At 30.3% G+C, this 27,347-nt stretch overlaps 3 protein-coding genes across 4 annotated transcripts in view; 2 read left to right on the forward strand and 1 right to left on the reverse strand.

The window, feature by feature from the left end:
* Positions 1 to 51: 51 nt before the first annotated feature.
* On the forward strand, positions 52 to 5,461 carry LOC113375400 (putative aminopeptidase W07G4.4; the record flags this gene model as incomplete). The annotated part of the gene is made up of 6 exons (XM_026615336.1): positions 52 to 211; positions 1,546 to 1,718; positions 3,691 to 3,873; positions 3,935 to 4,103; positions 4,428 to 4,555; positions 5,221 to 5,461. Coding segments are annotated over 6 exons (1,005 nt in total), but the record flags the coding sequence as incomplete, so codon positions are not given.
* Positions 5,360 to 19,436, reverse strand: LOC113378720 (fringe glycosyltransferase-like). Of its 2 annotated transcripts, XR_003367215.1 has the most exons (9): positions 19,185 to 19,223; positions 17,372 to 17,420; positions 16,573 to 16,675; positions 9,864 to 10,014; positions 9,159 to 9,244; positions 8,968 to 9,038; positions 8,793 to 8,887; positions 8,136 to 8,410; positions 5,360 to 5,471 (listed from the first exon to the last, which is right to left on the reverse strand). XR_003367215.1 is itself a non-coding variant. In XM_026619287.1 (8 exons), exons 3-8 carry the CDS (start codon positions 16,665 to 16,667, stop codon positions 8,273 to 8,275), a joined length of 636 nt encoding a protein of 211 aa, XP_026475072.1. In that variant the 5' UTR covers positions 16,668 to 16,675; positions 17,372 to 17,420; positions 19,185 to 19,436. The 2 variants fall into 2 exon arrangements, 1 of the variants encoding a protein (XP_026475072.1); XM_026619287.1 differs by lacking the exon at positions 5,360 to 5,471 and having other exon boundaries at positions 8,273 to 8,410; positions 19,185 to 19,436.
* A 1,229-nt stretch (positions 19,437 to 20,665) lies between these two features.
* Positions 20,666 to 27,347, forward strand: part of LOC113375401 (putative aminopeptidase W07G4.4) — a 27,637-nt gene continuing 20,955 nt past the window's right edge. The window contains exon 1 of the mRNA XM_026615337.1: positions 20,666 to 20,686. Coding sequence (XP_026471122.1) covers positions 20,666 to 20,686 — 21 coding nt within the window. The remainder of the gene's footprint in view (positions 20,687 to 27,347) is intronic.

Raw genomic sequence — 27,347 nt, forward strand, 5'->3', positions numbered from 1 at the left:
TTATAAAAAGTAATAAAGTTTTTCTTACCATATTCAAGCTGGCAGTGATCCGAACGAATGTGTGCATCAAGAATTGAAGAATATGTAAAACAAATATTTAAAAATAGCATAATAAATATCACTGTCATCAAAGAAGAGCAACAATTGCTTAAAGAATACCCACTACTACATGCTGTAAATCGTGCTGCGAGCACCGTAGAGCCGAAATCAGGCGTAATAAATTATTTTTATATCATAATGTATGAAGTCAAAGTACTTTTGATTTGATTTCTGTAGATGCCGCTTAATTGTTTATTGAAATCAATATCGATCGATAGGAAAAAAATATCATATATGTATGATCATACATAATATAATATATGATATTCTTTCCTATCGAACGATATTGATTTCATAAACAATTAAGCGGCATCTACAGAAATCAAATCAAAAGTACTTTGACTTTATCTAATATACAAAATATTGTAAACCTTGCAATTTGCAGGTACAAGTGCCATCAACGAAACAGAAGCATGGGCGTTTATAGCAGATGCAATAAAAATATTGGGAAAGTGTGTTTAAAAGATAAATATGTATGCCAAAAAGTGTTCAGAATAAAAAAAAATTGCTTGTTTGACGATTGAGTCAAATGACTCAATCAGGCAAAATAGATATCAATATCAACCAAGCCCCATCATTCTAGTGTTAAAAAATGATTTCAGTATTACCACGTAGACAAATGTTCAAATTATCACTTAATTCATGTTTCTACCAGCTAACTGGTAAATTAACAAAATTATGACTGATCAAAAAAATGGCACAACCGTACCCAGTATCCTCTACTAGCAATCCATAAATAATAAAAGTATACGTATATGTATATATTCAGATATGTATGAATGAAATTTTAATATTGACGTAGCCTGTTGTCAGGTAGCAGTGACAACGATTTTCACTTGGAAATATAGATAGCAATATGTTTCCAAGTGAAAACAGCCCTAATACGGTATTGCTGCACCAATTAAATGCATCACTATCACAGTAATAAAAAAAAATTAGCGCATAGAGATGAGACAACTGTTTGGGTAGCCATCTATAATAAAAACAAACATAGTTTGTGAGATATTAATCACAACAGTTCATAGAACCCATAAGTTCTGATCGCTGATTTAAAATTAATAAAAAAAATATTGATGTAAGCTTGAATTGTTTGAAGCTACTGGCTACAAAATAATTAACAACACAATTTAGCAAATAAAACTCAAATTTTCAAATAAAACAAAAAAATACAGAAAAAACATATTCACATGTTTGCAAGTAAACATAGATAGGCCTTCTACGGTATTGCTGCTTCAGAATAAATCCATACTATAATAGATATTCTAACAAAATACATCAATTAGTACTGGGCCAACCTTTATCTTGCCTTATGAAAAAGGTACGTTAAGAAAAATCACACTAAAATCACAATCTGATGGCTTTGTAAAATTGAACGAGAAAAATGTTTACGTTTTAAGGATAGCTCATTCGGTGATATAAAGAAACTAACCGTATTTGCACTTTTAGCTCGCGTAATATACCTGGAATACAAGCCAGACGAGGAACCCCAACGAACTATATTTTTAGTTGGCAAGGGAGTGACTTACGACACTGGCGGAGCCGATGTCAAAGTCGGATCAGCAATGATAGGCATGTCGAGAGACAAAAGCGGAGCGGCAGTCGTCGCAGGATTCATGCATGTAATATTATTAAGTATTTGAAAAACTAAAACAGAGAAAAATGTTCTAGTACTTTGTTATAAATTTGGATCATCAGTATAAATATTTCTATCAGAACACTTTGTTGACCGATCACGAGTTAACTCGCGCTGTTACTATTAATATTTGTAAAAGCTGCTGTGTACTGTCACATAAATATGATTGTTATACTGCTTATCATATATAAATAAGAAGAAATTTTAATACATAAAATTTATTAATTTTTTTTACTTCCTCATCCAATTTTGAAATAATAGCCGGTAACATGAGATACATTTTCAGTAAAATTGCCGGTCAACAAAGTGTCATCTTCAACAACACTATGCAATGATTTACATCAACATAGTTAAACAAAAATATCACTTAAGTTAAACGTGAATCAAAATTTGCAATGATTTACATCAACATAGTTAAACGAAAATATCAGTTAAGTTAAACGTGAATCAGAATTTGAAATCGAAGATAAATGAAATGTAGGGAAAATACAGACAAAATAGTATAATATGGGCAAAATGACAGTGTCTTTAATATAGACCACTAAAATTAGATTGTATAATGCAACGAAAGCCATAATCACAATCTTGTCAGATGTTGAACGTCATTGCCACAGTCTTGTTGCAGTAATCAGTCCAAACCTTTATCGCGCATTCAAATGTTTATTTTGAGGTTGGTTTTGTCGCGTTTTTTAGGGCTTATTCATTGTTATTTGTAATTATTTCTAGTAAAATTAATGAACTTATGCCAGTACTAGTGACTTTGATCACTTTTATTGCAATAATTAAGAGTTTAAAGGAGTTTTGATTGTTTATTTGTGTTTGTTCATTTTCGGACAAAATGACATACTTATATAATGGACAAAATAAAATCTCGTGAGCACTACAGGGTAGTTTATTCGAGGCCAAGAAAAAAGAAAATTGAAGCTTGTCAAAAGTGATTGGCTTTTAACTACTACTTTAACTGAATTTACAAACAGACCAAAGTATCCATCAATAAGAAAATACATTTATTGCAAAATCTTTTTCTCCCGTTTTGAGCCCGACAAAGGTTGGTTACTATGTATAATATGATCTATGTTCCAAAGGGGTCCACTGAACTGCTTAAGAATTAGCATCTAAGTATATCTTCACCCTATATTACCCTATATGGATATGAAAAATTGGTTTTGGCAACTAGTTATATTTTCCTTTAAAATATGTTATTATAATTCCTACTTTATTGAAAAACTATATTACTTGTAGTCAATAAATCAAAGATGTAAATCTGGTTATAATGATTATAAATGATCAATAAAAAACAAAGGATATCTTATTTTGACCGTACTTCCCCAATAATTTGATTGAATATTCTTTTTCAATATGTAACAATAATAAATTCAGATGCAAACGTCCTAAATATTGAAGAAACATTATTCAAGTACAATTTTTATTAATACATATGGAAACTTGAACCTATCTAAATATTTCATTAATCATTTGAATAATATTGAGTGGTTATCAAGCTGGTTTAAAAATTGTTATAAATCTCAATAATCAAAAGATCTGTTCGCGCAAAAACAACTAAGTACAGTTTCTCCAAACAGTTTTCGAACCTTACATTTTTTGTTCTTTTATGCTTAGTTTTAATCAGTGGTGTGATTTTTTTTTACCGGAACACATATATATGTACACTATAAATACACTATAAATAATTATATATGCAGAGCTGATCCTGGGTAGACGCTCGTTGCTGTCCAAAAAGGAAATACCGAAATGACGTTGATTTTAATACTTAGTTTTATCAAAAAATTGAAGTATTGATTCAATGTCACCAATTTAGGAATGACATTTTTTAAATTTTCTTAGAAAATTATGTCCATTCTTGATGTCTATGACATCAACATAGAAACTAAAAAAAATTATAAAATATACTAAATGCAATGCAGACTACTTATTAATTTCTTAAAATTGCACGGAAGTTATGCAACCTGATACGGCCGAAGAAATTACGTGTGGTAGGAGCAATGGCGTGTGTCCGCAACAGCGTTGGACCAGAGATGTACGTTGCTGATGAAATAATTACATCGCGTTCCGGCATGAATGTTCGGATTATCAATACTGACGCCGAAGGACGAATGGCAATGGCAGATGTTCTTACAAAGGTTTAATATACATACAAAAACCAATGCGACTGATTTCTTACTGTAACTTATAATATTAAAGTGCCGAGAAGAAGCGGAAACCAGCCCTGATCCTCATTTGTACACCATTGCTACATTGACTGGACATGCCCAATTAACCGTCGGATTGGGTTACAGCATCGTTATTGATAATTCAGTGGCCGCGTACCACGATCACGCCCAAAAACTTCAGCTGGCAGGCGAGGCGGTTGGTAAGTATTATTCTATATACTAAAAAAATCCCAAAACATGGCAATGATTCTGTGATAGATCTAAAATATAAAATAACATTTTATTCGTCGATGTCGTTGATATCAATCTATAATACTCTATGTACTTTCGCATGTATTAATTTTTCAAAGTTTGTGCTATTGCTGTATAAACATACAAATATTTCAAACTCTCTTTTATCGATTTTATTCAATTCGTGACCCTTAATTGAATTACGACCACAAATTAACAAATAAAACATTTAGGTGCAAACATTTATTCTTTCAAAAATTTAGCCTATTTAATACCAATCAATCTATTAACAGGACAACCGTTCGAAATCAGCAAATTACGTAGAGAAGATTTTGCCGTAGCGGTATCAAGTGTAGGAAAAGGCGAAAACTTAATTCAATGTCTGGCTGGAGCGTCATCTCGACAAATGCGCGGACATCAAGTAAAGTGGAACATATTTTTTATATTTTTGTTATATATAAATTAGACGAAAACCTTTTAAAAGAAAAACATTATTTATATGCATATACATTATATATATATATATATATATATATATAACAAATGTATTCTGAGTGGATATTAATTTAGAAATATGAACAAACAACACTAATGTTGCACTAATTTATTAAATAATAATTTTACAAACTAACGTAAATTATCACTTGACCTTGAATAGAGAATTCAGAATCCGATGATCGTTGGTGGGGCAGTATAATGAACGACTTGTAACGGATAACACAATACTAATTTAGGTTCACATATTGTAGATTTTAAATTATAACACACTGATGATGAGTCAAACCTAGTCTCGAAACGTTTGTAAAATTATTATTTAATAAATTAGTGCAAAAAAGAGTGTTCTCATTTCTAAATTAATATATATATATATATATATATATTTAATGTGATATATCGATTGGTAGTTGCATAAGCTAATTATGTGCAATTCAGTATTCAATATAATATCAAACCTGTTCTTACATTTCACTATTTTTATTAAACAAAATATTTTTCATGAGAAGTAGAATCTGCGACAATTTGGTCTCAACAGTCTCAAACATTTAACATGGAGCGCGTTGATAAAATCATTTGTATTTTCTCTAGTATCCGGTGGCTTTTTTGACACTGGTATCTGGCCTGGACAAACACGGATTGACATCGGAGAAGCCAATATCGTATTCTCATTTGGACATCACACCAAGTGTACTCTGGCCACCTGAAGTAACGACAGGTTCACCAGTCGTAGCTTTGGCGCATCTTCATCTAATTCTTGAACAATCACAAATGAGCTGCTAAATCCAGCTCGAAGAGATATGAATTCCTATTCATATATTCGAGCGCGGCATTTGATGGTCCTATGTTTGCGTAATAGAAACAATAAAAAAAACAATCCCATAGTGATATTAATATAATGGTGATATTTGTCAAAAATAATTCATTCGTTTTAACTCACTTTGGTTTTTCCTTTCCGTTTGCATTGTACACACCTTGAGTAATATAATATGAAACACTTTTTGTAAAATGATAAATGTTGATTTGTCCGTAACAGAAATATTATTTTTGTAATTAAAGTATGTGATTTTAGTACGAATTTTTATTTTAGATTCACTAATGGTATGTTATCTAATTTTATAAACTCAAATAAATTGTCATTCATGTAAAAATTTCCAAATGTCTTATATCCAAATACTTTTTATCTTATTTCTTCTGAATTAGAAGGAATTGAATTTTGGATACCTGACCACAAAATACACATCGCGGGTTTCTCAAATACAGACCCAAGCACAATTTACTAGTGTAGAGCAACAAATTTTGAAAAAAAAATTATACAGATAACTGTGTATTATAATCTGCGAGTTTCAATAAGCTGGGCCTTTTTTAATATTACATGTTTATGAAGTATTTTTGTTAAACTTACACGAAGGACAGCATTTGACGCTTTAATCTATCTGCCATTAATCTATCCAGTCATTTAAGCTTAAATTAGGTAAGAATCTCGGAATTCGAGATACCCAGCTGTAAGTCTGTAAATACTTATACGAGGTCTGTTCAATAAGTACCCGGAATTTTCGTTTTTTCAAAAAAATATTTATTTATTCGTCTACATTAATGTGGTCCCCTTCAAAGTAGTCCCCCCCAGATATAATACACTTATGCCAGCGTTTTTTCCAATTTTCGAAGCACCCTTGATATTCACTTTTTGATATGTCCTTGAGCACTCTCAGCGATTTTCTTCAATCGAGGAAAACCGCCGTCCTTTCATGGGTCTCTTCAACTTTGGGAATAGGAAAAAGTCACACGGAGCCATATCTGGTAAATTTTTGCACTTTGCAACACTTTATTTCATTTTTTACGCAAAATTTAATACAAATTCTTTGACTTTTCAATTCTTCCATTGTAAAAATCGCCGAGCTCAGAAAAACACGTCGAACCTTAGCGACTACCACAGACAAAGTAAACAGTGAATATAGCTGAAAATTTCATCATACTTTAGGGGCATGTATACCAACACAATAAAAAAAAAAATTTGACAATCAGACACTCCAGACCCGCGAAATTTAATTATTAGTAATTCCGGGTACTTTTTGAACACACCTCGTATATTGACACCCTAAAGTAGTCTTACCCCCTACCATATGTAGGTTTTGAGACAGCTTTTAAATGTCAATATACAAGTGTTTACAGACTTACAGCTGGGTATCTCGAATTCCGAGATGAACTTACTATAATGTCTGGACTATTAGAAGAAATACTGAAGCGAATATTTTTTCATATAATAAAAAATTCTCATGAATGTTATATTATATATGTATTATATTCTTTTTTTAATTATAGTAAAATACAGTGCAAAGAACGATTTGGAATGAATAATTCGTACGATCAACATTAAAAAAGCAAGTTAATTAACGCGTATTGTCAATTAGGTTGCTTTTTTAAGATTGATATACTGACAAAGTTTCAGTAATAAAATATTTGCGTTATCCTAGTTCAATACGTATATACAAATTTATCAAATAATAAAATATATTTATATTAATAGGGACTAGTACCAACAATATTATTCAATCAGTCACTACGTATATATATATATATATATATTTTTGAATAGTCTTGAATTTGATGTTGATATATATGTTTAATTTGAGTTTAATAATCGGGCGTAACATCAATAAAAATAAATATTTTTATTGATGTTACGCCCGATTATTAAACTCAAATTAAACATATATATATATATATATATATATATATATATAAATTTAAATTTATTTATACATACTATGTATGTAGTATAAACGTGCGTATTCGCGCAAATATTCGGGATATATTTCGTAAAAAGGCAATGACTAAGGCATTACGACCTTTTCAAATTATTGCTACAGACGTTGTGTTAATTATATTATACTAAATATTAATGTCATGTAATATTAAAACGTAAATAAAAAATTATATTAACAAAAACATCAACATAGTGCATCACTAAAATGAATAATACTAAAACCTACTTAACTATAATTTTAGTTTACCATAACGTCATGAAAAGTAACAGTGACTAAAGTAATAAAGTAATAAAATAGAATAACAGTGACATCAATCTAAAAAAATATTCTTAACACAAAATTGTGTTGTACGTATTATCAATTGTACGTTAATATATAATAAACAATAACATATTTAACCCTTTCGCTACGTGAGTGTTTTCCGCAGAAAAGACACTGCTGTACGAGTCAGCGAGTCGCCAGACTGAGCGGACTAAGCTCAACATATTTCACTAATTTTCAATCATTTTTAACAAAAAAATGTATTTAAACATTAAAAATTATACTTCTAACGAACTAAAAACTACAATAACAAATTAGAACTCTCAATAATTTATATCAGAGCGATAAATATTGAAGCAAGGGTCGACACGTTGAATGTCGTCTATAGGCAACACCCGTACACACAGGTCACGTGGATGTCCTACATGGGACGCTCGTAGCGAAGAGGTTAAGAAACACACCACATTATGTTGTTACCTTATAAAAATCGCAATGCGAATGCAATTGCAACTCCCCATTCACTTAATGACTGTTTTCAACGACTTATATCCATTTGGAATCACAGTTAATTTCACATTTAACAACACTAGCCAATTTCAGCCACTATTTCTTCGTCATCTTGGACAAAAGCTGTAGTTTGGAAACAACAAACAGTGCAGCGACAGAAATCGGTTTGGATCATCTTTATGATCGAATCCATTTACGTTCACTACATTCCATTCGCCCTTGTTCCGTGAAAAACTAAATGATATCTGAAAAATTTAAACATAAAATAAGCAAAGATATCTACATAATATATATACATATACATATATACAGGCTATCCCAGGCTTGACGTCAAGCTGAAACGGGGTGATAGTATTGAATTTAACTGTCTTGAAAAAATTTAGAAAAAAATTCTCACGTTGTTTGAAAATTATGAGCTTTTAAGTGCAACTTAGAGCTTTGGTAAAGCTATGACCTCTTGTTCATTTAAACTTTTGAGCCGTAACCGCGAATAACATTGATGTGAATGATTTTTTTTAAACAAACTAAGATACACTGACTGAAGTGCTCTTAAAAATTGTGTAGTTTAGTAGTACAGGCCTAAGAAATTCACAAGTTCATAAAACAAGAAGTAACAATAAGACTAACCTGATCTTGCAGCGTTTCCGCACGGAGAAACTTCATTGATTCTAAATGTGAGTGAAATTGTTCTATAACAGTTAATTTCTTACCCAATATGTGTTCTAAAATCACAAATCAATTGCATTATATAACATTGCATAAAATAACGATAAGACAAAAAATATAAAACTAAAATGTGTACCAATTATATATCCTACAGTGACATCATCAGGCAGTCGAATGTTCTCTCCAATAGTTATTAACTTTCCGTCACTAAAAATAAAAACATTTTGAAGGCATAGTAAAATTTCAATAAAATACTAATTTAGTGCTTGTAATAAATGAGTAATAAAATATGACCAATGTCTTTCAAGTATTTGATAATACACTTACCTTGCTAAAGGAAGCATTTTCAGTGCAAGAGCTCTACTAATGCAGAATCCAGCTCCTCCCGTTGCAAACCAAAAAGATGCTTTGCGCTGAAAAGTTAAAAGCTCAATTAATTATAATAATTAAGTTCATTATTAGAAAAAATATGTAATAATTTGAAACTATATTAAAAATGAAAATATTCATTTGAGAAATTTATATCCAATATCCAAGTAAGTTTCTGGGCAAGCGCCAAAAATAGCAAATTTAGAGTCTTCATAAGATAACAAAGTGATAGAGAAAGTATGTATTGACACTGAAGCGTTTTTATGTATGACGTGAGAAACAAAACAGAGAAAATAAGGTAATAAGGATTTGTTTATAATTTACATACTCGTCGAACTACTGCACAGACCGGCAGCTCGACGACACCTTTAATATAAAAGCTTCATACAAAAGTTATTAAATTGCAAAAAACAAAGTTGATTGTTAAAAGCTAATTATCATCGTCGATAAATGTAGTGTAATTCAAATTAAGCGATAACATCAAAATTTAACTTTAACCCTTTCCACTCGGATGCCGCCGCTTCGGCGACAAATTGAATATAAACTTTGCAATGCGTGAGTGAAACGGGAGTGAGTCGTCATTAGTAACCAGTGAATGATAAGATTTAGACAATGAATTTGAATCAGTTTCATACAGTATTTTTACAAGACAAATTTCGTTACCTTGAAAAATCTCTCCTTCTGCATAATTTCTAAAGGTGCACGGATGCTTGGTCTTCCCAAGTACCAATCCATCTGGGGGCTGTAACCACTCAGCATTTGAACAAGTTTTGGAACGTTCACATAGTTGTCATCGTCAAAATGACAAAACCATCTAAAATTATACAGGTAACGATTATAATTCTTGATATACTAATATAACTACAAAAACAGATTATCTCAAAAATCTGTAGGAAAAATCTTTCAGAAGAAAAATTCATTAAAATAAATCAAGCTTGATATTTTAAAAATATACGAATCATAATCTTAAATAGAAAATTGAATCTGTAACAATGACCTTTAACGTACCTACAATTACAAATAAATAACATAAGTTAATATTAAATAAATCATACGATGTGAGAACTGTGTTCATACACAGGTAAGTTGTAGAGATTGTCTGATTCAGACGTAATTACTTTTACAAAGTTCAAGAAATAGTGCAGAGTTAACACTAGGTAATTATATTTTATTAAACTTTTATTAAATGTCGGAAATATCTAAACTGAACTACGCTTGCGTATGATACTTCGAACTGAATTTGATATTTGTAATTGATTTACTATTCTATTCACAGTTTATGCTTCACAAAAGAGTAATATCTTTCCTAAATTTTATACTTAAATTTGTTATTAAGAAATAACTTCATGTCACTTTTTTGGGTATCAAAATATGAATTTTCAAACCACGTCATAAAATTAACACGAAATACGATTGCAAATAAATAACGATTTGAGACGCGTTTTTTTTTACTATTGAAATTCAATTGTCTGAAAAACATCAGGGGTGACCAATTGAGGTTATGCCACTTTTTTTGATCAGCCATAATTTTGTTAATTTACGAGTTAGCTGGGAGAAAAGTAAATTTAATGATTACTTGAACATTTGTCTACGTGGTAATACGTAAAAATACTGAAATCTTTGTGAAAACTTTTTTTTCTTGTATTGAATTTTTCTTTCCCATTCTCGTATTTTGTCGTAGTTAAGTTACAATTTTTTTATCTGTTTGATCTTCACCCAAAAAGAACAAGACCCACAACTACATATCACAACCATACCCAACGAACACTTTTAAAAACAAATCATCGTCATGAGTGAACTGAATTATCTACCCAAAAACTAATAGCAGGTAATTAACTACTCATGTTCAACTTACATAACAAAGTGATCTATTTGTATCCAAGATCAGTTATAATAAAATAAAATAAATATATCAGAATCACTCTAGTCATTGATCCACTTTCAAAAAACCTATTCAAGTAATATATTGGTCAGTTTCTTTTAAGTCATTTGCTCTTGATAGATGTAGAAGAAAGGTAGCAAAACTTTTGTCCCTGATAACCTCAATATGTAACATATGCAATTTAGAAATATACGTACATATACATTTCTCAGACTGAGAGACCGAGTAAAGTTTATATTGTTTTTAATTGAAGGGATTTTTTGAGAAAAACTTTCAATTTGGATTGAAAATTACATATTCATAAAAAGAATAATTACATATAGTAAAAATCATTACATTACGTTGCACATTTATTTCAAAATTATTACCATATAATCCGTACATGAAACGCAAGGCGTATAAAATAATTTTAACTAGTGGTGCGTGGCATCGTGCGTTAAGGCAAATTGCTGGAACTTCCCGTATCGTAATTTAAAATTTTTAAGCTTTACAATTTTCTGAAGTTTTTGAAAAAATAAAGTTTTTGATGAAATTTGATTTGCATTATTTTTTTTTTAAACAATCGCACTGTGTTTTAGAAACGAAATATACAAACGCGTAGTCGACACGTTTCAGTCTAACAGTTAAACAATATAAAGATTGGTACGGAACCCATAGAAATGTAAACAAAATTTTCACTCATTATTAAAATCTCTACAAAATATTTGATAATATGATGCGCAGATGTATAATGATCATGTTTGTCCACCCAAGATTATTTTTTTACTATTTTTATTTGATCTCCAAAACCGCCAAAAATTAATCAGCACGACTCCCCATCAATAGAAATCGAAAGTTTTTTGTACATACTTCTATTTTTTTAAGGTATTCCAAAATATTCAGAAGACTTTAAAACGTAAAGATAAATGAATAATTTCATTTTCGATTTTTTGCGATTACTTTAAATAACCCTACGGAAAGTTAAAAATCATCGCATGATATTAAATAGCGATCAATACTAAATTGTATACAATATTTGGCTATTAAGCGCTTTACTTAATAGTACAAGATTTTTATCATTTTTCATTTGTATCTGCGTCGAAAAAATGTTTAAGCTAGATATGGCAAAGGAACGTTTATATTTTCCAAGTAAATCGTAATCGTAATCGTAGGTATGTGCGCTAATTTATTTAGAAAGTATCATGGTGCATTAAACGGGCAAAGAAACGCACGCAGGCTTACGAACGAGATTTCCGCAACATTCAGATTTTGTTCAGATATGTAGCGGACTAGCGGTTGCCAACCCGAGGCCGCGCCCCTGCCAGTAGATACTCTGATACTGGGTACGAGCCGGGTGCTGGGTGCTGGCGCAGAACCGTTATCGAGGTTAATAATTATTTATCAAGAGATGTTTGCAATTATAATACAGTCATATGTAAAAAATCCAATTATTAAAATAATTATATAGGCATACGAGTGTGTTCCGTACTGTTGAACTATACACTAAATAGATCACGTCGACATGTATTTGTAATCTAATAGCAAATATGACGAGAATATTGTAACGAGGTGAATTATTTGATTTAACATCGTAATACTTTAATTATGTATGCAGAAATATTCATTAATAATCTACTTATCAACAACGAAATTAACTACTAACATTATAAAAAGAAAGTGCTAAACAATTTTCAATATCATTAAACATTACTAATTTCTGTTAATTTATTTACCTCAGATCGTAAAAAATGCTAAGACAGAAATAGTATATTACATGGTTCTTATATATGATTTAATAGTTAATTTTGATGTTGAGATATATGAGTAAGTTCTTTTAGGGCGATACATAAAAAAGCTAAGATTTTTAAATTAATCCCTAACTTCAAACGTTTCGGCATACAATTTGATGTCATCATCAAATATAAGCTTCGGTCATCATAGCTATTACATGGTTCTTTACAAAAATACTTAAGCTTTCTTTACATTTTTATGAAACAAAACTCTCATTATTTCACCTATTTACATAAAATGAAACAATTCATGATTATTGACAAGTTAATTGTGCAAACTTTATATCCACTGATGATGACATCAAATTGTATGTCGAAACTTCTGAAATTAAAGAGGAATTTATAAATCTTAGTTTTTTTTATGTATCGCCCTAAATAATATCTCAACATCAAAATTAACTACAGAATCGGTACGTTTGGGACCTCCGGGACCTAGATGCCGGACTATCAAAAATTCCAAACTATCAGATCAGATAATTACTTAGGTTAATAATTAAAATACAAAAACAGTACACAGTGGTGAAAAACTGTCTTCACAGGCAGCAGCCATTACCACATGGCAATACTGTCAATCTGTCGTTTTTCTTCAAAAACTTTGCTGCTTTTTCTTCTACAATTATTAATTAAAATTTAAATTATTATCAGCCATAAATTCCTCAAACTTTGTGTTTATCTGCAGCGGTTTGGATTTTTGAAATTATTTTATCAAAAGTTGATTGATTTTTATGTCAAATCTTGAAGTTTCTAAGCCAACCGTCAAAATATTTACATACTTCAGCAACTCCTAAATCATTTTTCTCTTAGCCAAATTTATTTTGCCTTTTTAACGATCGATTGAACAATACATTATCTAGCTGTTCCAGTTTTAATAATAATGTAATATTTGTCTACAATGAGTTCATCATTTCGTTTTAACTTCATAAATCGTTGATATATATTGAACTTAATCATTAAAACATTTCTATTCTCGCCCAAATTGCTATAAAAACTTCAGAATAGATTTCGAGCCTTTATTTGCTATAAAACACACAGTTGTAGAAAACTGAAACTTTCCGAAATGATGCCGGACTATTGAGCATTCCGGACTCTTAAGTGGACTTTTGCTGTATAAATTATTTTATATATATTATCTATATGTTTTTTCTGAATAAGTTTTTACTAAATTATTAAATTAAAAGCTTTTTTTTCTTCTCAAACAATTATTTAACTTTTTATTTGTAAAGATTTTATACGTTACAGTATATTTGAATACAACTTATACATAACTAATTATTTTTTCATTCAATTACAATCTTCATAATGTTAGTTATGTCATTCAATCACCTTTACATATATTTTTTATGATTATATATTATCCAAATCTCCTTTTTCCGAAAAAAATTGTTTTATACATTTATACACTATTTCGATAATCATTAGAAAATTGAAAGAATAAACTCTTTACATTTGAATTATTCAAGTCTTTATGTGCACTACTACACTAAACATGAAAAATTTAAGGTATTATCAATTCAGTGAATGCACAAATTGATTTTTAGTGAGTAATTTATTAGAAGAAAATGTAACATCCCCTAACAATAAAGTAATTATGAAATATAATATCATAAAAAATAAAATATATAGAAGTAATTCAGTGGCAGCATCAACAAACATTATTTAAAATTATGAACATTGTAAATAAATTTTAGAAAATTAATATTTTTATATAAGTGTTATTTAAAATATATTATTTGGATATCTGGGAAAGGATATGAAAATTGAAGTAAACTTTACCCGAATGCCCCACAATCGTTTTACTTTGTCTTTTGTCAAATAAGAAAAAGAGTTTTCAATAAGAACTTCTACAAAATTGTTTTGGTTGTAAAAGGCCATAAGAATTTCAAAATATATATAACACTGTGTAATTTAGTTAACAGGTGTGGCAAGGCCTATTGGTTGCCAATCGCTGCCCGGTTTATGTATGTAGTCGCCATTGCACTCACATATATAAGATTGACGGCGGTTAAATATATATCGAGATCTAGTTAGTTAATACCAAAGGATAGGCAGATATACGCATGATATACTTAATAACAATTCAAATAACCTGTTTGCTGCCGTGGAAACCAGTTTAGCGTACATAGCTCTATTCTAGATTAAATGCTGATTTATATTTTTGGTATACCGTAAAAGCTGAAATTTATCTAGAGTTTCATTTTAACATAGGAACGGAGATATGCAATATCGGCATTGAGATCTTGCAAACTATTTCATATAATTGATTGCAATCTTGCAAATAAATCTGCAACTAAAATTTCATAAGATATTACGCATCGCTTTTTAAAAATTCTGGTGTAAGTGGCATAGTACAATATTGCCATAAGTAAGGTAGAACGAACGTCCTGATAGATGAAACGACTTGAGTATTGAAATAGTTTAAATTTTTAACATTACTATAATTTTTTGACTTATTCAGGAAGTAATTAATTGACCAACCTTTAACTAAAATCAAACAATACAATTATGAAATGATAAAAACAGGATAAGATTTTATGAAAATGCAAATACAAAATTATGTCTTGAACCGTAAGTCATAAAAAAACAATATTGAATGTTTTTACAAATTAATGAAAACAAGCCGGTTGATTATTGATTTAGTGCAAACATATTAAGTGACTATAATATACACAAACCATCTCATAACGTAATTTAGTTCATTATATTAGTTCAGTTCTCGATATTTTTTATTTCATTATATATATCTCCCTTCCGCCTTTTTGTATTTTAAACCAAGAGCAAACAAGCGGAAGGGAGATATTTGGCAACCTAATATTATAAATTAATTTCAGTTATAACAAACTGAGAATATAATTATAGCATCATAAAAAGTTCATCAATTTACATCATACTTCGTTACTTCAGCTAATTTGGCCATTTCTTTTTTTCCTTCCGACAGTGAACAGAACTATGTACGAGTACATATTTTTGAGCTGTGTTTTCTAATTTACATTTCTATTTTTTTCAAGAGGGCAAGCCAATGGTGTACCGCTCTTCTATGCTATTACTATGTATGTACTACATATTAGGTATGAGTATTTATTAATGTTGCCTTGTATGTGATGCACTAATGTCCACGGAAGACAATTTAAGGCACTTAAAATTATATTTGAGAAATATACCCTCAAGTGGAAATTTGATATCATACTGCTTGATATCGCGCTTAACCGAGGTTGGGAACGAAGTCACGTGCTTATCGGTTACGACACAGCTCAATAACTTTATGAAATTAGAAAAATAAATTAATGTGCATGGTAAAAAGCAAAAACTCAGACGAATAAATGTCGTTTTAATGAACATTCCTTTTGTTGAAGCAAAATGATTTGCAAGTTTTCCAATTGGATTTATAGATTTACCCTACATGAACCTATACTATACTACATGTAGTAGAAGGTCGATGATTTCAATTCATCAGGAATATTTAAACGTAATAAAATGTCAAATAAAAAAAAATTAAACGTAATATGTATCTCAGCATACTTCACCGGTAACAATTGAAATTGTAATTTTAGATCCTCAATTATATTATAATAATTATTTCAACACTACTTTTTGTGAAATTAGAAGAATTAGAAATTCTGTGAAATGTAAGATTGGCGAACCGGCAACCAAACGACTAAACAATAGTAATAATAGAAATTATGTTAAAATAATAATTATATGAATATAAAATTTTTGAACTTACCGTTTACCACTGTCCAAAAAAGCATCAAACTCAACAGCCATTTTACAGCAAAGTGCTCTTCTACTATGAGAGAACGAGCAATTCGTATTAATCATATGACCATCTGAAAATAAATTGCATTATAAAATTATATATATATATATATATATATATATATATATATATATATATATATAATGTATATATAAGGTATGTCTTAAAATTCGGTGCAACTTTCATTGGCATTTGCTTGAACGTGATATTTTAATTGGTACAGGCTTATATGCATGAATTTCATTATAAATTATGTTTATATCCCAGCATATATATATATATATATATATATATATATATATATATTAAAATCATTTTATTAAAAACTTCAACAGTTGAATAACAATTCATCGCGGTAAATTGTAATTTCTACATTCTTATAAAGAATATAGACAACGTAATTATGTAAAACGATAAAACTACATCTTGCGCTTCAAACATAACTAAGATGACTATTATACTAAATAATAATTAAACGTAAGTCAAGTTACTTCATCTTATGAATAACGCATTTGTACAAGTTCGTGATAAAAAAAAGTATAATACCTTTAACAAAGCTCATTTTCATAGTATCGCCCTAATATGCCTTAGATATCAACATATTCAGAGATAGATAAATATTGATAAAAAAAAACAAATCAACAAACATATTTCATGCTAAATTTAAATTTTGCAATTTTTAATTTAATTTGCCAAGTCATAACTCAAATGAATACTCAAACAGTAAAATATGCAACGAATAAATACCATACATCTCAAAACTTACCAGTCAGCTTTTGATATACAGGATCTTCAACATCAGTGAAAAACCAAGTCTGAAATAAAAATTAATTATTGTAATTATTTTTCTATATATTTTAAAATACAAAAAATCATAAAAATAATTATCCATTTTGGGGAAAAAATTATTCGAAATCAGTAATCAATAAAATAAAATAACTAATGCACCAGTAGTATGAATTTTCAATCCGATATATGATGAAAATTGTTTGTTAGTCAAAATCAAATAATCAAATAATCAAATAATCAAATAATCAAATAATCAAATCAAAATAATAATAATTATTTTATTATTACATTACTTAATGTCAATCGCTGAATTAACGGTAATCTTTGACAATCCATAATAAAATCCATAGTAAAATTGAATTAACTTCCCGAAGAAGAACCTAATGATTTCAGTGGAAAATCCGACATTTCGAATCATTCTGAATCTGAATCGTTTAGGACGGAAAAATTGGAAAAGGTATGTATGTATGTGAGCCAAAATTTGATCTTTGGCCGACGATTTCTCAAAAAGTCTGAAAGCACCAAATTCAAAAATTTAGAAGCCATTTGATAAAAAACAGATAAGGACTCGAGTTGTTGAAGTTGAAATCATCGGACGGGCCGTTACCTTAAAGTTATCAGAAAACGTAAAAAACTCCAAAACTGTTTTTAACCAGAAGAAATCCAGAACCAATTTTGAAAAATCAACAACTATTAGATATGAAGCGAATAATGAAACGGTGTTTGTGAAATTATTATGTTCCAACATTAGTCGATATCTTTCGTTTTTAAAAATAAATATTATTTATTGATAAGGTACGAGTGCCATAACTGACTTAAGTGATAGAAACCCTGAACCTTAGGAGGCGTCCATTAATCACGTGATCGATTTTTCAAGGATTTTTGGACCCCGCCCTCCCCTTGGTCATTCGTGGTGATATTCAAAATTAAGACCCCCCCCCCCACCCCTACCAAACATCACGTGGACTTTTATTTACAAGAAAAAAATGTAAACTTTTTGTTTTTTTTAAAAAAATTCAGGTAAAAAATAAATACACGTGATATTTTACTATACCCTTCCTCCCCCACGTGATATTTCGTGATTTTTTGTCAAACCCCCCCTCACCAAAAAAACCTCACGTGACGCCCCCTTAGGTGTTTAGTATTTCCTAGGTTCTAAACAACGGTACAGACTTGCTATTAATGTCCAAAGATAAATTTGATTAAAGGCTGAATTTTTTATCAATCACTCAGTTGGAAATCGTGGTCAGTTTTAGGCAAAAATCTGTCGGACCCTTTCTTTCTAATTAATTATTTTCTGAAAATTTTAATCAGACTTTGTATATTATTAGTCTAATTGTAAGAAAACACCATAAAAATGATAGGCCTACGATAAAGTGGTTTAATAAAAAAAAATCATTAAAGTTTAGAACAATGGTCCGAGACTTTAAAAAATACACCGTGCATGTATTTGTCACAATTTGTCGAAAGTAAGTAGCAATTCCATTTACATGCAATAATTACCCACAGTACGATATCCTAAAGCAACTCGATGTACTTATAAACCACTCATAATTATTAATTTAATTTATTATTGATTAAGACATGTTGATTTAATATTGATATGCAATTTCTTATTAATGCAATTATTGCAAGTAATCGACCTATATTTACATGTCGAGAAATTCAAGCACTTTGCCTTAAGGCAATGCTACTTATTACTAATTTAGTATTTCTTTGATATTTCACAAATATTTTTGGAAACTACCTATCTTATAAATAATAAATAAATAGTTCAAAAATATCATTACCTGTTTCTTAGCTATTTGAAACCATGTTTTGAGTATAGCTCTAAGACGTGATTCGTGATAATTCTTGGTTGTTTTGACACTGATGAAGATATCATTCAGAATTTCGTTAAATAAGGGTGGTGCACTGAAGGTGCGAGCCCTTAAAGTTTGACTGGTAGGGACCGCACTGGAAGCCACAGGTGTACTGAATAATATTTCTTCGTTGGAAAAAGCCAGGAGCGTCAGAGCACGAGAATCCTGCCAACCTGACACGTTCTGGGGAATAACCAGAAACATAATATGAAAGATAATTCTCCCACATGAGCGACAATACATTGCTACTGTAATTCATATCTTATTGAATATATATATATATATATATATATATATATATATATATATATATATATTAGTGTGGTCTTTAATATGGACATTTTTGAACTTTCTTGCTCCCAAGGGCTCAAATGGTTCCAAATTGATAAACAATTCTCTGAAACTTCTAGCTATTAATATTGTCTTCTAGATTGAGTGCAAATCAAAGTTTTGTATGGAAATAGCATGAAAAAATTTTCTAGAATTTTGCAGAGCGTCGAATTTTCAATAAAAAAATGACACGAATTTTCACTTTTAATTCATTTGTCGCTAAGTTATACCTAAAAAAATGTTAATTTTCAAAAAAAAATCTATTTTATTTCCATACAAAGTTTGATTGAATATATATGTGTGTTTGTGTCTTATTATATTACATTTTAACAGTTCTTAGTACCACTTTATATCAAAACTGCTACGTAACATAGACTTGCCATAACATTAGTCTATTTAATGGCAAAATTGGCCTGTTAGTTTGATTCTCATGCTTTTGAGATATATCAATAATTTTGCGTTACACTATGTCCGAGCGATTTGGCCTTACAAGCAAATGGTTCCAGGTTCCACAGCTCAGGCAGCTTCATATCGAGCGGATTTCTTCCAGCTGCTTCCAAGTGAAAAAATAAATTTATCAAATAACCGTTGAGTTTAGATAGCTTACTAAATACCGACGTTAATAAGTCAACACAAAAAGCTTACTATTGAGTGGATTGTTGTTGATAATAATAATGATATTATAATAATTTATACGAGATTGAAGGTTGAAAAATTTTATTCGTCTAATATATGATTAGGGTACGGGAATTTCCAGCAATTTGCCTTAAGTCACCATGGCAATAACTGTTTTTTGATGTCATACACCACTAGTTTTAACTGTATGTCGTAATGATCAAAAGCGCTTTTTTCGAAAATATCTTTGAGAATATCGATGTAACTACTGCTTGATATCAGGTCGCACGCAACGCGGGATTGAACTTAGTGTATTTTCATAATAATATATCAAATATAAATAATATAAACTACTAAAACAAAATGATTAATTGTTTAAAATTCCATCACCGTGTTTTTAATTTCAATTGTTTAAAATTCCATTCCGAGTTGCATGGCGTTGCATGGTGGAACTATTAAACGCAATGCCTTGTGAGGGCAGGATGGTGAGTTAGAACGCTCTGGATTACCTGATATCATGCAGTAGTGATGGCAATTTTCACTTGAAAATATAGATCAAAAATACGTTTCTAATCAAAAATTACCCATTTCGGGCATTGCGATGTGAAAAGTCAATAGGAAATCTTTCTCGCTATTCTTCATTGAACCGAGTTGGAGTTTAACTCGGCTCACGAACCTGCCCTAGGGCAGCACTACCATTTTATTATTTTAAATTTTGTGTACCATCTGTTCAGATGTTAGCCATCACCGTGTAGTTAGTTAAGCTTCTGTAAATCTACTGACATTAACTTGTATTCTTATATTACGAATAATTGTATACCAATGACATAAGCAATAAAACTAAAAATATTTTTGGCTGTACATGCATTTTTATATGCGTGGTACATATGCACACATACTACTAGTTTTCCATGCTAGAATTATCTAACAATTAGTTAGTTAATATTTCGTTAGTTATCTTCCAATTGGCAGTCATACAGTTAGTACGACAAGTGTCTCTTGTTGCATGATTGTTCTATAAGTGTTTTTAATATATCTTAATCTAACTACATAAGCACCTCGTACAACGAGTGTGTCGAGCCGCTTCAAATATTATTAACGTTGATTTGCAACCGTCGAGAATAATCAAATAAACAAAACATTGTTCGTCGGACGTGCGATTTATGCATATACGCTTGTTTATATTTATTTATTTAAGCGAGCTGTGGTCAATGTGTAATCCATCACATACACACATGTATATATATACATATATACATGTGTGTGTAAAATACTATTAACCATAATAATAATTGTAGCATTAGCAACGGTTTCTTGGCCAAATAACACAAGCACGTTGAGCTAACTTAAATTCCAACTGAGTTCAAAAGTTAAAGAGAGAATAATCGATCCCATTTCATACAACAATTCACGATTGTTACAATATACTTATATATTAGGTCTACCAAAAAAGTTAATTTGAAAATTATATCGTTTAAACTGCCATTGAGTACAAAATTGGTTTGGCCACTAAAATCTTTATTTTTGAACGAACTTTGAATTTCATAAAATTCTAACAAGGAGAATCTCAGGTTTACTCTTATGTGATTTTGATGAAATTTCGCGTGCTGATGGAGTTGATAGTCGAACCGGTCATCTTATATTATAGACCTATAAGAAGCGGTTCAATTATAAAAATTATAAAGTTTTGAAAAATTATAATTTTCAAAAATTTCTGTCTGTTTGTAGAATAAAACAACATAATTTTTTCCCTTCGCCAATTAACTATTGCTAATATAATTAATGATCACTTGACAGCGTGAAGGCAATTTGTTTATCCCATTTTTGAAAAATCATTTATTATAGATGCGAAAAATTTAACCAGTCTAGCACTGACATCTTTATTTTTTTAATTTTATGTCCGTCTCACAATATTTCAAAGACAAATGATAATTAGAAGTTGTATGTAATCCATTTTTTATCCCCAGATATCATCCGGATCAAAAAATCGCAGTTTTCATCGTTGAGTTGTGGGGCCGAGATCAGGAATTTCTGCACCTTGGTATGTTAAAAACCAAATAATACATAACGATCTGAGATCAATACTACCCAGGAGGTAGTAAAAAACAGAAGAGGAAGTCATCACAACAATAATATCAACCACAATAACCCTACATTGATGATTCTTGTTTTAGAACCATCAGACATTAAAAGATTGAAGATGAAGCATTAAAATGAAGTAGCCCATATAATGCATTAAAATGAAGTAGCCCATTGGGGTGATCTCCATCATGTTATGTAAGTAGAACTCCAGTACTATAATTGGAGTTGTAATAACGAGAACAGCTTATAGATTTTTTTTCTGATTGCAATTTAATTATTGTTAGAAAAAAAGATGTCTATATGGCAACTTGATCATCAAAATTTATCTAACTTTTTCATGTGGCTCGCATCGTGAGTAGATTCAAACAAAACCTATCTTCCTAATATGGTCAAAAATGATTTGTTAAGGTGAATTAAGACTTTCGCGTTCTCCTATGTTTTCAGAAAAGGATCTTTCTCCAACTGTACCTCAAGAGCATTATCGTAGATTGAAGATTCTCGCCCGGAACAGAAAGAACGAAATTATCTGTCTCAAATGTTTCGTGCCATCTTATGTCTGTTCTATCAAAAACTGTACCTTCACCAAACACTTTCAATATTTTTTAGAATTTTTAACTAAAAATATGTACTTGAAATATTAGAAGTAACCAAGTTGAAAAAAATAAGAGTAAATCCTAAGATCATTTAACAATTCAAGTATAATACGAAAAATAATACACTGAATTTTTTCAAATTATATATTCAACAGCAATCAGAACTTAACGAATCTTATGAGCTGTTGTGCTGAGTTTAATGACGAGACTTTATAGATAGCAACCCAAACGGTTGTCTTATCTCCATTTGATGAACTTTATTATCTGAAACTTTTAATTCAAATCTTTTAGCTCTAACTACTAATCCATAGATGATCTGGACGCGATTTAAGCTAAATAGTTTATTTCTTAATATTAAATTCAAAATTGTGTCAAAGAAGCGATGTATCAAGTTTTTTTTTTATATAATATGATTGTATGAAGTTACGATCATACATATACGTGAGCAAATTATATTGATATAACGTATTCATATTGAATTACGATGCATTTGATAAAATATGTTAAATCGCAATCTTATCAAAGTGTTTAATAAATATTGATTTTGAATATTTAGATTATATATATATATATTTTGAATGGCTACAATGATAGCAAGCTTTACGTAAAATATCAATGGCTCAATTTTGATCACTAAGAAATTGCTTACTCGGTAAGCAAAATAAATATAACCAAAAATTCAGTTATGGTTTGTGCTAATTTTATGAATAAAGTATGCGTCATTTGATACAATTAACTGTGTAGTTTGAGTCCTAAAATAATACAACACGTAACGAGTTCTGAATTAATTAAAACGTAATTTTCGAATTATGCACACATACAAACACACATGCTTTGGACAACGGCATTTGTAATCTTTGTGACAGATTATTTTTACCATTTATAATAAAATATGTTTTTCAATTAGTCATTTGTAAAATGTGTTATTTTTTGTTACCCTCATGATGATACAAATTTAGAGACTGATTTAGTCTCTAAACGTTTGTAGCTTACTTTATATATCATTTTTCGTTCCAAAATATATGCAATTAGTTAATGATTAAAAATATTTATTGCAATATTTAACTTTATAGTTAACATATAAATATAACAAAAATAAATTTAAAAAATTTAAAAATACATTATACGCTGACGGTATTTGAACCCGATCATTATTAACATTATTAAGAGATTAAAAAGTGGTAGTATCTGGCATAAACCGAACGAGTTACCGGGAAATATTGATTACTAAAATCAATTTTTCAGAACTTTAATTTTTATAATTAAACCGCTAAATAGAGTCTATAATATAAGATGATCGGTTTGACTCTCCCAGAAGAGTTAACCTGAGGTTCTCCTTGTTAGAACTTTATGAAATCCAAAGTTAATTCAAAAATAAAGATTTTAGTGGCCAAACCAATTTTGTACTCAATGGCAGTTTAAACGATATCGTTTTCAAATTAACACCTCACTAAAGCAAAATAAATTGTAAGCAAAATGAAAAATAATGATCTTTTTTTCAAAAACTAATGCTTTCACTTTAAATATAACATAATAAATTTTGATGAGGGGGTGAACCGATTTTTAAAAAATCGTAATTGATATTTTTCGACTTAAAAAAAAACACAAAATAGGTTTTAGTTTGGTTTGCAATTTATGACGCAAATTTTATTACAAGTTAATCTCATCAAAAGTTAAGTTGTTTCGATCACAATACTATGCAGGTGGATAGTGTAAAAACTATAAATGCAGCGAACGATATTGATTGCCTTTAATATTACGATTTAAAGCCTTAAAAGGCTAAGGTATATGTGAAATTTACTCTTCACTATGTGAAGTTTTATCAATTATATGACTTTGAAACTGCTAGAATTTTCTCTCACTAGTCAAACCAATATAAACATTATGCAAATATCACAAAATATATTTATAAAAAATATTAGAGGCGCCTAAGTATGCCCTAAACTGGCTGATCTATCAGGACTCCAATATGGTAATAAAGGTAATCAGAAGAAATGTAATATAAGTACAAAACTAGACTTGAGCATCATCCAACAGGCAAAAGACTTGTCCTCAAACATCCTCAAAAGACTCGAAAGAACAAACCCTTCAGATTTAGCAAATTAACATGTAATGTAGACTTATTGTTGTGCCAATTTGCAGAAAATGATAATCAGAATAAATAAAAAGACATACGTACACATTTACAGAAAATATATTTATAAAAATCAGGCAGAATATATGTTAACGCCTCACTCCCAACCCTGGTATAATTATTATATTTTATTATCTTCATGCAGGATAGCGATAATAAACCCTCATCCCTCCAGCATCTTGCCGGATCACGGACTTCTTAAACACTTTGAATCTATCTTAAAAACATACTTTTTTGGCCATTCAAAACAGAATGGTCAATTTTTACTAAACAATATATATAATTTAAAGTGATGGTTGTAATGGTCGAATTGAAACTGCCTATTCACTGCTCCTTGCTCCTCTGTGGCGGAAACATTGTTGCCAATAGGGCATCGCAGTGTTACCAATCTTTTGGTTTTACCACATGTTGCCCTACAATATTGGACGATTCCGAGAGATGGCATAACATATATATATTTACGTTTCAAAAGTTTCTGAATATTTTGGCATACTTTAGAAAAAAATGATTTATGTGTGTGTGTGTGTGTGTGTGTGTGGATACAATTTTTTGTCGACGATTTCGGAAACACCGATCAACCGATTTAAATAATTCAAAAACATTCGATTCGTATTGATAAGGAGATGTCCTGATTAGTTTTTGGCGAAGGCCAAAGTGCCAAAAACGGTAACTCAGTTTTTAAGAGAACGGTGCGTCCGATTTTGATCATTCAAAAATCATTTTACTTGTATTGACAAGATAAAGATCTAATTAAAATCTTGGGAAGGCAGGTGCAGCGGTTATGGACTCTCAATCAAAATAAGTTAAAATGTCATTTGGCGGTCAAAAATGTTTATTGGACATATGTAAATCAAATTATCCGATATTTTATTGAGATTTTTATGTGTACACATTCTGGTTAATTTTTTTTGGGTTCCGTACCAAGATTTTTTAGTCCACGATGCCATGCACCCCACTAGTTATCTCGTCTATTTTCAAACCCTAAATGACAACCACTGGATAGCTTTTTAAAATATTATATCTAGACATTTGTCACTAAAATTACTGAATGCCTTACCAGATTGTAATTATATGGAAATTAAAAAAAGAAAATCTTTTAATATTTATAATTGATGCAATGTGATTTCGTTTAGATTTATAATTGATGCAATGGATAGTGGTCGTATTGCCGGTTTCGTCCCTCGTATATGCTTATTATTGTTGTTGTTGGGTTGGAAACATTGAAACGTTCGATTCGTTCGGTCCGAGTTATCGTTCGCGTTTGACATCATCGCCAGCTCGGAGGAAGAAGAGGTATTTCAATGAACTGTCGGGCTGCGGGCACGTGCAACTGGCTCGACCGCTCTGCATTGCGTTCAAACAAAATTGACTTGTGCTCCGTAAAAAGTATCTCGAGCAATGCAAAGCTATTTGATAGAGCTCTCTTCACACGATCGACATACGAGTATGCAACGGAGAAAACGTTATACATAACTAGAAATATACATACATACATATATTTATTATATTTCATTTACAATTTACAAGCACATGTAAACATAATTTTATTATATAACATGTATAGACCTATTCTGCCGCACAAGAGACCAATGTTATGGCAAGGTTATGTTATAAAAAATTTTACATACTAAATATTGACAAAAGCCATGTGGTTGCTGCAGTCAGGCGTTTTTCACAGGTTGTCAGATAGAAATTCTAACCTAGAAACCGCACAAATATCAAAAAACCTATCTTAGATAACAGGGTCTTTCTGACCAAAGCTTCATAACATACAAGTGACGTTGCAGTTTATGTATAAAACACTTGAATGCATAGTAAATACATAACATTTTGACAGTATTCAGTATGATTCTGTAGCATAATATATAGAAGTTGGAGCGAAACATGGCCTTGCCATAACATTGGTCTGTTATGCGGCAGAATCGGTTCCTAAGTTTAACTTTCTAACATTAACGTCAATAGATATCATTCATAATTAACTTCCCGTAGGGTAAGTAATGGATGTATGGTGTGTGTTGTGCGCGGATACAAATTTTCGTCGATGATTTCGGAAACACGGTCCAACCGAAATCAATTATTCAGAAAACATTCGATTCATATTAATAAGGAAACATGCTGATTAGTTTTTGGCAAAAGCAGGTTTAGCAAAAAGTGCCAAAAACGGTAACTCAGTTTTTAACACTCAAACAGTGTTACCAATGGGATAACACAGTGTTACCAATCTTTTGGTGTTACCACATGTTGGTCTATAATCCTGGATGATTCCGAGAGATGGCATAATAAAAAACTGTAGTGGCTTCTCTTTAGAAGATCCAAACTATTCCTTGACAATAAAGA

The sequence above is a fragment of the Ctenocephalides felis genome, unplaced genomic scaffold, assembly GCF_003426905.1.
Source record: "Ctenocephalides felis isolate EL2017-DRISC unplaced genomic scaffold, ASM342690v1 CF-g0.4_SCAFFOLD_01886, whole genome shotgun sequence".
Classification (NCBI taxonomy): Eukaryota; Metazoa; Arthropoda; class Insecta; order Siphonaptera; family Pulicidae; genus Ctenocephalides; species Ctenocephalides felis.

Excerpts from the sequence above, each read along its gene's own strand:
- LOC113378720 (XM_026619287.1), bottom strand. The coding sequence starts at position 16,667 with ATGATTAATACGAATTGCTCGTTCTCTCATAGTAGAAGAGCACTTTGC. Across the intron at positions 9,039-9,158 it reads AAAATGCTTCCTTTAGCAAG|TGACGGAAAGTTAATAACTA; the intron begins GTAAGTGTATTA and ends TTTTATTTTTAG. Across the intron at positions 8,888-8,967 it reads CACTGTAGGATATATAATTG|AACACATATTGGGTAAGAAA; the intron begins GTACACATTTTA and ends TTGTGATTTTAG.